Genomic DNA, 12,506 nt, shown 5'->3' with positions numbered 1-12,506 from the left:
TAATCCATACAATACCTTGTGAGGCAGAAATAATAAGAATAATGATAGCATTATAATACAGATTAGAAAACATGCTCAGAGGATTTAAGTGGCTTGAGCAAGGTCATACAGCTAATAAGTGGCAAAGCCAGGGCTTGAACCCTGTATAACAAGTATTAACTGACTGCAGAGTTTGTCATGCTTAACATCCTGCCTCTAAGCAAGAGATAGAACAATTACTCCTTATTCTGCTTTAATCTTCTCCATTAATCATATTTAAACTAAAAAGAGTAAGATAAACATTGTTAAGAAGTCACTGAAGTCCAAGTTATGAGTTTAAAAACATATACCTGAAATCCAGGACCACAAAATTTACATTTGAGTTCTAAAAGAACATGAAGACAGAACGTGAAACTACTAACAAAATCTTTGTAAACCCATGCAGGAAATTAGGAGGACTAGTAAGTAAGAAAATATGAATATCATAATAGCTTCTACAAAATCTTATTAAAAGGAAAAACGCTCACTGAGAATCAATAAAGGGTCACAAAGGAAAGTAATTCTGAAATTATCTCATGTCCATTTTAATATAATTATCAGACTAGACGATAAAGAAAGTAACAGATGTAGTACCACCTTAATACCGGATAGGTCTTAAACAAAGTCTCTTAAGCTAGAGAAAGCAGATATGAAAATGGCTTTCCAGGATATAAAGGACTGCCATGTGAAAGAGGAAGTTCATTTATGTCATAAATGAACAAAAGTACTAGGTGGAAACAACAGAGGATATTTGCACATAACGTAAATTGGGGCTTTCCGGGTAGCTCAGACGGTAAAGAATCTGCCTGCAATGCAGGAGACCTTGGTTTGATTCCTAGGTCGGGAAGATCTCCTGGAGAAGGGAATGGCAATCCACTCCAGTATTCTTGCCTAGAGAATTTCACGGAAGAGGAGCCTGACAGGCTACAGTCCATGGGGTTGCAAAGAACTGGACATGACTAAGCGACTACACTTTCACTTTTAAATGGAAAATTGATGGTTAAAACTATTCAACAAAAGAACAGGCTAAGGACAAAGCAGAAAGCTTGCCATTACTGAAAGTTCTGACGTAGAAGCCACTGACTATCCACTTAGATTGCCATGAAAATTAAATCTGCTCACTATGTAAAGCATTTCATACTGTCTGGAACACAGAAACAGCTCAATAAACATTATCTATTATTACTATTACCTAAAAGTTTAGTAAAACTGCAAAATCATCTGGACCTGCTGATTCTTAGGGTTCTTTGATTTTTCTGGTTACTGGGCTAGTCATATTTTTGTTTACTTGGGTCAGTTTTACAGTCTGTTTTCCTCCATTTATCTAGTTTTTATGTGGTCCTACTATAAACCTGTATACTATATATTCTATTATAACAAAGAACATTATTATCAGTGGCTATTTCACTTCTTGCTCTGTGTGCCCTATGAGTTATTTAACTCATCTCGCTCTTTTCCACTATGATGGAAAATTATACTGGTCAAAAGAATTTTCTACTCTCTTAATCTATTCAATGAACTTGTTTGCAGCTTGACTGATCAAGGATTTTATTCTGTATTTTACTTGTATTCATTTTTGCTTTTAATTTTTTTCTGATTACTTCTTTTATGTTTACTTATGCTTCTGTCTCCTTGAGTTAAATGAATAGTAAATTCACTTTCAGTATTTCTTGTTTTCTAATAGAAACACTCAAACATACACATATACATATGTGCACACTGGGGAAAAGAAAACCCATTAGTATATGATAAACTCTGCAGTGAAGAAGCATCTGGTTCCTCCAGGGCAACTGTGATAGAGGTCGTCATGTTGCTCCTCTAGGACTGCAGGGTGGTGAAGTTTCTGACTGCAGTCAGGCCTTCTTAAGAGATTCTGAAAGCCATCATAAACCTTTACTAAAAGTCTTTCTGTTTAGACTAGCCAAGGTGACTCAGTTTTCTATGATCAAAATCAGAACCAAACAACTAATAATGCTAAGACAGAAAAAGAAAGTAGCAAATCAGCTCATCTGCTTACCAGTTAAACGGTACATCAAAGAAAAGAACACATCTCAGAAATCTTTTTTTTTTTTGAACACAGATGATGGTTAATAATAACTGTTTTGCAGGAAAATTATAAAAACATCTAGCTGGGAATTATCCTTATCTGTAGTATATGCTGTAATTTTCCTAGGAAGACACTATTTTCTTTTAGAAATATTGATTTTCAAACAAAAAAAGAATACATTGTAGGAGGCAATGACCCTTTAGAGAGATACAAGGAAATGGGAAACTGAGCACAAGTTTATAAAGGATGACTTCCCATAGGTAAATACTGACAAGAGATCTATTAAAAAATACTATCATGGTTTCTTACAATTTTGCATATACTTGGCTAAGTCAACTTTGACCCTAAAATGTTTGAGTAATTGAGTCCAGAGGTTCCTTTACATCGCTGATCCTGACCAGAGGATTTGGCCCTTTTTCCATAAAGGGACATTTTGTCATTTTTGCAAACTTTACCTAGTAGTGGTTGAATAGAGAGGAAGATAGAACAACTGTGTTTCAGTGGAATTTACACAGCAATACTACAACTACCTTACATAAGTCCACTATAAGTAAATACCATGATAGCATAAATAATGCTTTTATTCTGTATGAATAACTTCCAGTCAAATATGCAAAAATTAGTAGAAAAGTATTTGCTATATATTAATACAAACTTCTACCTTATGTTTCTATAAAAATCTAAAGAGTAAATTTAATTATGTTGCAAATCCAGTATGTGCAAACACCAAAGAAAGAACTCTGTTGGATAATGTATGTTGTCGTTAAGGTGTTCAAAATATATATGCTGACAGAGACTCTCCCCTTAACTAAAATGTAATTAGGCTGCTCTGAGTCCTCTATCTACCAACCTACCTACCTACCTACCTACCTACCTACCTGCTGCTCAGCTGCTAAGTCATGTCTGACTCTTTGCAGCACCATGGACTGTAGCCCGCCAGGCTCCTTTGTCCATGGGATTTCCCAGGCAAGAACACTGGAGTGAGTTGCCATTTCCTTCCCCAGTGGATCTTCCCAATCCAGGGATCAATCTGTTGTCTCCTGCTTGGCATGTGGATTCTTTACCACTGAGCCATCAGTAGGTAGCCACCCATCTACCCACTGACGATTTTTAAAAGTGACACTCCATTTACAGTTATTACAGAATACTGGCTATATTCCCTGTGTTGTACAACACACCACTGTAGCCAATCCCTATTGCTTGATGTCAAACCCAATTATTTGACAAGGCCTCAGCTTAGCCGCGCTGTAGCAAGAATCCTACGAAGTCAGTTCAGCAAGAATATCCCACACTTGGAATCTAATTACCCAGATCTTCAGCAAGAGTTCCCCTACCCTTGACTTCTCCTCTTAGGAATTTTTCATCCACTGCCACCCTGCCCAACTTGCTCCTTGGTTATAACTCCCTAGTTATAACCTAGTTATTTACTCTTACGCTATGTAGCATGAATGTACTGAGATAAATCAGACTACAGAGACTAACATGATCTCCAGGCTCTTTATATTTCCAAAGTGCCTTTTCAATAATTTTCTCAAACTATGTTTCCACTTTGTCCAAGGCATAAAATTAAAAGAAAAGTAACACTTATCAATTCTTATTATATGCTAGCTAGATTGTATGTTTAAGAAATGTTAATCTTCATAGCAACCCTGTTATTTTTTTCTAATAAAATTTACTAATGTACTCCTTGAATTTCAATGGTTCTAAAAATTGCAAGACAATTATTCCTTTGCAAAGAACATATCATAAGTACACTACAATGTATCAAACTATGTAGGCTAACCATATAGGCTCTTTTTAATGTCAAAATAGCTTTAAGCAATTTTCCCAGGATGTCTCAGAAACAAGTTAATAATTTCATTTTATGAATACTGAAAACAATATTTTGGCTTTAGCTAGCGTCTAAAATAACTAGGCTGCAGCATGACTGTACTGGATATTGCGAATTATTTACCATCTAAATTGGACTGCCACATGGTCATTACAACCTATTGGTAGCAAATACTTTAAAAATCAGGCCAAAAAATCTTTTCCCAGAGGCTAGATACTAATCCATTTGACATCAGTATTTTTTTTGCTTTTTTAACATCAGTATTCTAAGGTTAACTCCCTATAACAGGAGAGGGACTTACTTAAGGCAATTAAATAAATTACTTGAAGGTCATGTTTCAAAGGCTCAGAATTCATATTTGACAGCTGATAGCAATCTATTTTATTATTTATTTTACACAAATCTGTTTTAAAATTTAATAATGATCATTATTAACATTTACTGGACTGCTTATTCTATGCCAGACATTGCCTTATGAGCTTTATACAAATCAACCCATCCAATTCTCTTAACAGTCTTATGAGGTAAATACTATTTTAATCCTTATTTTAGAAACAAGGAAACTGAAGTATAGAGACTTGAAGCAACTTTGAACAAGCTGACACAATTAGGAAAGGGCAGTCAGGGTCCATTTTGTTATAGTGCCTCTTGAGAATGGGTTTTACACACAGACACACAAACATTACAGAAGGGCATACAACAAAATTCATGTCTTTCTCCTCCTGCTTCTAAGTTCAAGCTATCATTTCTCCACTTCACCACCAAATGAATGCATGTGTGATATGTGTATGTTTGCATATCATTTAAAAACATAAATAGATGACTATTACTGATAGACTTTTTTTACTACATAAACAGTATTACATATACACACACACACATAACAATTTTTAAATTTGTTCACATTTATTTATAAAATAAACTCTTAGTAATACAATTGTTGGGTCAAAGATGATGAGCATTACAATTCTGACACCTATTTCAAACTGTCCTGCCAAAACAGTGTGCCAATTTACAGCTCTACTAACAGTATGAATACTCAAAATTTAACTTCTACTAAACTCAGAGTGTAAATTCATTAAGTGTGGATGAATAAACTACTGGCACTCCCAATTTCTACATGTTAAGTAGCACCCTGAGGGACCTTATGATATTATGAACAAAAACATCTTGGAAAGATACTGAATAAGAAGCTCGAGAACAGTGGCAATTCTGTTACCACAGTTAACTAGGGCCAATGGTGTGTTTCTGCACTCTCTCTTCCGTGCCTCCTAAAGCAAAGCAATATCCAACTAAGCCAAATGACCCTTGAGGCACGACCAGCCTCCAGGTATTCTAGTTTCCCTATATTCCTTAAACCATGGCTATGTCTTATTACTTTTTTTTTCAAACAAAAAGTCTTAACTGATACACCAGATGCCTTGGGTAAATTCTATAAATCTCAATTTTTTCACTGGTAAAATGAACCTCATTTGGAGTTTAAAGGCTTAGGTATTAATTCTGGCTTTGATCTCTTCTTTGTTGTATTATTTTGGGAAAGACATTTTACCTTTCTAAGGCTTCATTTATTCATGTGTAAAATGGAGATACATGTGAAGAATATGCGTTTATATGGTATGTCACACAACAGGCACTCAAATGAGAATTGTTATCACTGTTACTATTACTCATTAAAGGTATAATTTTTAAAACACGACAAATTTTAAAGTTCCAAATTGGTATCTAATGTTCAATAGAGTTTTTAAAAACTTCTCACCAAATTTAAACAGTTTTGTCAACAATAACTGCTCACACATTCTGAGCATTTAGATCAAAGACAAAAGGAGAAGGGGAGGTTAGATAGCATCACTGCCTCAATGGACATGAGTTTGAGCAAACTCTGGGAAACAGCGAAGGACAGAGAAGCCTGGTGTGCTGCAGTCCCTGAGGTCATGAAGAGTCTGACACGACTTAGCAACAACAAATACATGTACTTATGCATGTATTAAGCAACCGGTAACCATCAAGGGACAGGTTTGACTATCCATGAGGTAGGAGGGATCGTTAACCCCACTTTGCAGATGAAGAAACAGAAGCAAGGGAGTAGTTAAGTGACTTTCTCAGGGCTGCAATACAGACACAAGTAGCATGACCACAGAGCCCATTCCTCTCTCAACCACTTTTACTGTAACCTGTTTTTGTACTGGATAGAGCTATATATACTAAAAAAAAATTATACACACACACACACACATACTTAGTTTTCAAGAATAATATCTTTATTCTTGAGAAGGCCTTTTCCCCATTCTCACTCCCGTGAGACTAAAGATAAGTCAAAGTATTTGGAAACAGATCTTCACATACAACTGCGTGAAGGACTACGACAAACATGTTGAAAGTACAAAGGTTATAAAAAAACAGTAACAGGGAAATGTTACTCTTATGTTTTACTTGATAAAACAAACAAAAAGAAAGATTGTCTTTCAATACTCTATTAACTTGTCAGAAGGTAAAGACTTGTTAAAGATCTGGAAAACACACCCATGGTTAATGAATGTGGGATTCTCTAGACCAGGGGTCCCCAACCTCCGAGATCTAGGGCCCAATGATCTGAGGTAGAGCTGATATAATAATAATAGAAATAAAGTACACAATCAACATAATGCACTAGAATCATCCCTAAACCAACCCCCTCAACCTGGTCTGTGGAAAAACTGTCTTCCATGAAACCAGTGCCAAAGAGGTTGCAGACCACTGCTCTAGACCCTCACAGGCCACTCATAACACATGTGCCGTCAAGTTCTGATAAACAGGTAAATCAGATCATATTATTTCCCATTCCAGCTCTGCTAAAAATCCTACAGAGTAGGTTCCTACCATGATCATAAAAAACTCTGGCTTTTGCCCATGTCTTCAACTATTTGATACACCCCTCCCCTCTGACTTATTCTGCTGAGGTCACACTGCCTTCTCTCTAATTCTTCAACTCACCAGCACTGATTTCTGCTTTAGGAGTTTTGTTCTGGTTGTTCCCTCTGCCTGGAAGGCTCTGATCCCAGCCCTTCCCATGACCGGCTTCGTTTTGTTGTTCAGCATGTGAGCATGCTAAGTAGCTTCTGTCGTGTCTGACTCTTTGAGACTATGTGGACTGTGGCCAGGCTCCTCTGTCATGGGACTCTCCAGGCAAGAACACTGGAGTGGGTTGCCATGCCCTCCTCCAGAGGATCTTCCAGACCCAGATAGTGAACATGGGGCTCCTACACTGCAGGCACATTCTTTATCACTGAGCCTCAGTTCAAACAGCTCCTCCTCTGATTCTCCCCAACCACTTTGCCCCAGTCCTTCTCACTCCCTTTTCCTACTTTATTACCCTTACGGTACTTGCTATCTAAAATTATTTATTTATTGGTTATTGTTTATTACAGCTCCCTCACAACTGGAATGTAAACATCTTCAAAGGCAGGGGCTTCAAGTGCCTCTTCCTGCACTCTGTCTACTGTATCTAGAGCAGTGCCTAATCTAGTAGGTCCTAAACAAGGAGCACAGAAAAACAAGCAAACCACGTTGATGGTAGCATAGGAAGGGGACTAAATATTAGACAAAGTCAGAAAGAAAACAGAAAAAGATAACTATCTGGCCCTACTTATTCAGTTTGGTTATAATATGAATATAAGCAAGATAAGGTAGCTGGAAGTTTAAATGAATGGAAATGGATAGATTAGTAAGTGTAGCCCTAATGGCCATATTCAATTAATGTATTTTGTTAAGAACAATTCTCTGAAGGACATTCCCTTATGGTCAGTTAATCTTTTTCCATTCAATGTTCTTTTTACTTATTTATACCAAAATATAATTAGGAAAGGAAAGATAACTGATGAGTAATCTACTAAATAATCTTTTTAATTTAAATTCCAAAGTAATTTCATTCTGGGTTAAACCAGAAGATTTTTATCACTTAATTCACTTGGCGGAAAATCTGCCACAGAAAAGTTTTCACGGCATCCTCTTTCAGGAGATAGATTTCTTTTGTTCAGATATTTTAAAATGCATCTTCAAACTTAAAACTCTTAGGGCTTTGAAAACCTCTTCAGTGAATAAAACAAAATGATCTGAGAGGATACTTACCTTTCAAGCATCGTAATATTAAACCTGCATAGTTCACACGTGTAATTAACCAAGGATGCTTACTGCTGCTTCCCTCTACCACCTCTCTGTTTCCAGGCATGTTGTTGGTTTTGTTGTCATATGTACTTATCTTTCGGGTTACCTAAAGGTTGTCTATTTAAGCTGAAGTTCAAACTGGAGTAGTCAAATGGGACAGGAAAGCGGTATCTCTAAAATCTTGGGCAATACAGCTAAGTCCTATAAGGAAACAATTTTTCTTGCTATTTCTTCCCATATGTGTGGTAAAATGAAGCACATCACTTGGCAGCCATTAGATTTGGTTATTTGCATTTTCAGTAATCAATAATACCTTAAACTGTAAGAAAAAGGGGAAATTTCTAAGCATTGAAATTTTTATTCAAGACCAATTACATATAATTTTCCTATTTTTAGATAACAGAAGGAATAAGTATTTTAGTAAAATGCTATTAAGCTATTTTATTGATTTTTACCTAATCCAAGAATCAAAACAGACTCTGAGTCAGTCATTTGAAGATGCCTAAAGCAAAAATAAACAATATAAGAGCATAACTTATGCTCTGCAGGTCTATAGAATAAATATTATCATTTTGATGAAAATTATAAACACTGTAATGCAAGTTTTATTCAAAATAGACGGAAGTCTGAAAATCTCATTTCCCCCCATCATTTTATTATCTTTTGAACTGTTGTTTGATAATCAACTCTATTGTCTAACTCAATGCCAGACACGTAGGAGGAAGTCAATATATCCTTTGGGAATGACTTCATTTCTTGCCTCCATGCACTCATAATCCATTCAATGCCAGTCAACTTACTGATACTGGATATAAACTAATAACGTTAAAAGAAATCTAACAAAATGACCCAGGCATACATACTTTTGCACATAAGTATCATTTAACATATTAAATCTTTTTTCCTGAAAAAGCTTTAAGAGATAAAAGTTCATTTAGTAAAGACACAGTTTGATACCTAACAACTTGATCTGACTGTATAATACATACTGTGAGATCATGTTAAAGTCAATCCACAACCTATACTATAGTGAATATTTTAAGAAGTTGGAGAGGTAAACATGGAGAGTACCATGGAGAGGTTAACATCTAAATCAGCTGTTAAAAATAGGTATGAAAAATACAAATCAAGATTTCAGACAAAAAATATGTACCCTTACTGAACTATGAAGCTTTCATTATTCTAAAATTACAATATCTCCATCTGGTAATCTGACATGAACAAGCTGATAAATGCAATCAGAACAACAGTATATTCTTGCAAAACCAGAAATTTCCTGAAAGCCTGGAGAAATATGTCCACAACAGATGGATCATTTAGAAAATAAATACATCAATCTGTCAAACGGAGCACTAGTCTAATTTCCTAAATTAAAATCAGTGGGAGCTCTACTTTCCAAGAGTCTGTGACATTAGAAAGGCCAAAGAGGAAAAACCTAGAGATGCACATAAACATACTTGCTATGATCTAGAGTGCATACTGTTAGGTTTCCTGTTAAACATACTCAACGTAGGTAAAGTCCTTACCAGTTAACTTCTTCACAGGTTGGAGCCGAACACTGATAGACTGATGTGTGAGTAAGGGGGAGGATGGAAGAGAGCGAGACATGCCCTCCATAATCCGAATGTGCTGCATACCTTCACTCACGGGAAGTGGTGGGACGGCGTAGTCTGGCTCAAAAGCACAGTCGCTTTCTGTGGAGATGCCACCTATGAGACAGGAGAAGACAGGACAAAAGAGCTGGTGAGAAGAGGTTCATCTCCTAAAATTCTTCTCTATTAAAACTGACCTTTCTGGATGACTCAGCACGGTGTATCCTGATACTGATTCTTCACTCTCAAAAGACAAAAAAGGTATTCCCAACACATTCGTTCATTTCTCCATTACTGGGTACTTATTTTGAGGTCTAGCACTAAGAAACTGAACAAGAATAAGATAGGATTCCTCCTTGTAATGGTTCACTGGTTCATGAGCAATGTAGTCACATAATAATTACAGGGGACTTCCCTAGCGGTCAAGTGGTTGGGACTTCACCTCCAATGCAGGGGGTGGGGTGCAGGTTCAACCCCTGGTTCGGGAGCTGGGGTCTCACATGCCTCATGGCCAAAAAAGCAGAACATAAAACAGAAGCAATATTATGACAAATTCAACGGGGACTTTGAAAATGGTCCACATCAAAAAAAATCTTTAAAAAATAATAATTCAGTACAACACAACAAGTGTTATAATTAGAACAACGATCTTCAATTGTCCCTGATAAAACCAACATGAAAGAAGATATTCACCTGCTTGACAATGCAATCTGTGCAACTCCTGGTAGGATTACTGTAACTATTTCTTATTCTCTTTCTCCAAGAATGCACATGAAAATACAAGTGGGTAAGACTAACATTATATGGTGATTTTTGAATCTGCTCAAACATTTTAAAAAAAAGAGTAAATGATATGTTGTTTACTTCCACAGATATGCTGTTGGCTTCTACTTCTGGTAATGGCAGATTACATACTTCAGACCAATTTTGCCCAGTTGTAGAAAACTACAACTGTATACGTTTTTAAAATCTTCCTAAAGGCACTGGAGAGTTAACAGCATGATGAAGAATTACAAGAAGACTGAGACCTGTATGTGGGTTCGCTTTTCGTTTAGTAGCATCTGAAAGGCTAAGTCATTGACAATTTTACAGAGCTGGGAAGACAAGCTGGGAGAACCAAGTTTCTAAGAGGGACTTTGTTTGGAACCCCAAAGGGCTACATTCTAGGAGTGAGTATAAACCAAAACTAGACTGGCCTTTATAGGACTGAAGCTCAGCTCTAAATGTGCACCAGAAAATTTAATCAAGGCAATCTCAGATTGCTTGTGCCTGCCAGAAACTATAAACATCAATCTTCTCAGAGGACGATAACATCATCATAGGTCTCAGATTACTTCCACCATTTTCATATATAATATCTGACCCTTAACTAACAATAACAAAGAAACATAACATGAAAAAAGCAAGTCAGAAAGACTATGCAAAATAAATAGCCTCAGAGGGAACACAGAACAATAAGGAACAGAATTTAAAGTAGTATGCTTAACACCAAACAGATTAAAATACTTAGGAATGTATTTAACCAAGGTGAAAGATCTGTACATTGAGAACTATAAGATTCTGATGAAGAAATTGAAGACATAAATAAATGGAAAGATTTCCTGTGTTAATGGACTGTAATAATTATCAAAATGTTCTTCCTACCCAAACTAATCTACAGACCCAATGTAATCTCTATAAAAATTCCAATGACATTTTTTCACAGAAATAGAAAAAAAAAATCCTAAAATTCCTTCACAATCTTTCACAAAAGCTCTAAACAGCTAATGTAATCAAGTAATCTTGAGCCAGAAGAACAAAGCTGACACTTCCTCATTTCAAATTATATTACAAAGCAGTAGTAAAACAGTTTGGTACTAGCATAAAAACAGACACATAGATCAGTGGAAGAGAACAGAGAATCTAGAAATAAATCCATGCATATGTGGTCAACTAACCTTTGATAGGGCACCAAGAATACACAATGGGGAAAGGACTGTCTCTTCAATAAACAGTATTGGAAAAAAGTGCATAATCACATGCGAAAAGTGAAACTGGATCCTTGTCTGACCCCACATACGAAAGTCAACAGAAAATGGGTTAAAGACAGACGTAAGGCTATGGTTTTTCCAGTAGTCAGGTATGGATGTGAGAGTTGGACTGTGAAGAAAGCTGAGCACCGAAAAATAGATGCTTTTGAACTGTGGTGTTGGAGAAGACTCTTGAGAGTCCCATGGACTGCAAGGAGATCCAACCAGCCCATTCTAAGGGAGATCAGTCCTGGGTGTTCTTTGGAAGGAATGATGCTAAAGCTGAAACTCCAGTACTTTGGCGACCTCATGCGAAGAGCTGACTCATTGGAAAGGACTCTGATGCTGGGAGGGATGGGGCAGGAGGAGAAGGGGACGACAGAGGATGAGATGGCTGAATGGCATCACCGACTCAATGGATGTTGAGTTTGAGTGAACTCCGGGAGTTGGTGATGGACAGGGAGGCCTGGTGTGCTGCGATTCATGGTGTCGCAAAGAGTCAGACACGACTGAGCAACTGAACTGAACTGACTGAAGCCCTGAAATCATAAAGTTCTTAGAAGAAAACCTTGGAGGAAAAATCCATGTAATTCATCTTGAAAACGATTTTGTTTTGGATTTGACATCAAAAGTACAACCAATAAAAACAAGTGAAACTATATCAAACTAAAAAGCTTCTGCACAGCAAAGGAAAGTGTTAACAAAATGAAAAAGCAACCACAGAATGGGTAAAAATATTTGCAAACCATATATCTGAAAAGGGATTAATACTAAAAATGTGTAAGGTACCCATACTCATAACAAAAACAAAACCTAATTAAAAATGGGCAAAGGATGTGAATAAATATTTCCCAAAGAATAAATACAAA

At 36.5% G+C, this 12,506-nt stretch overlaps 1 protein-coding gene across 5 annotated transcripts in view; it reads right to left on the bottom strand.

Annotated features, from left to right (window-relative positions):
- The window catches only part of TANC2 (tetratricopeptide repeat, ankyrin repeat and coiled-coil containing 2), a 366,596-nt gene that overhangs the window by 226,278 nt on the left and 127,812 nt on the right, over positions 1-12,506 (bottom strand). For 3 of the 5 annotated variants that reach the window (XM_069541692.1, XM_069541693.1, XM_069541694.1), the window contains exon 4: positions 9,563-9,745. In XM_069541692.1, coding sequence (XP_069397793.1) covers positions 9,563-9,745 — 183 coding nt within the window. The remainder of the gene's footprint in view (positions 1-9,562; positions 9,746-12,506) is intronic. The other 2 variants (XM_069541695.1, XM_069541696.1) reach the window with 1 other exon arrangement.

Source organism: Ovis canadensis, chromosome 11 (assembly GCF_042477335.2).
Source record: "Ovis canadensis isolate MfBH-ARS-UI-01 breed Bighorn chromosome 11, ARS-UI_OviCan_v2, whole genome shotgun sequence".
NCBI lineage: Eukaryota > Metazoa > Chordata > Mammalia > Artiodactyla > Bovidae > Ovis > Ovis canadensis.
Note: the sequence above shows the minus strand (reverse complement) of the source record. Positions and strands in the feature narration are given on the sequence as shown.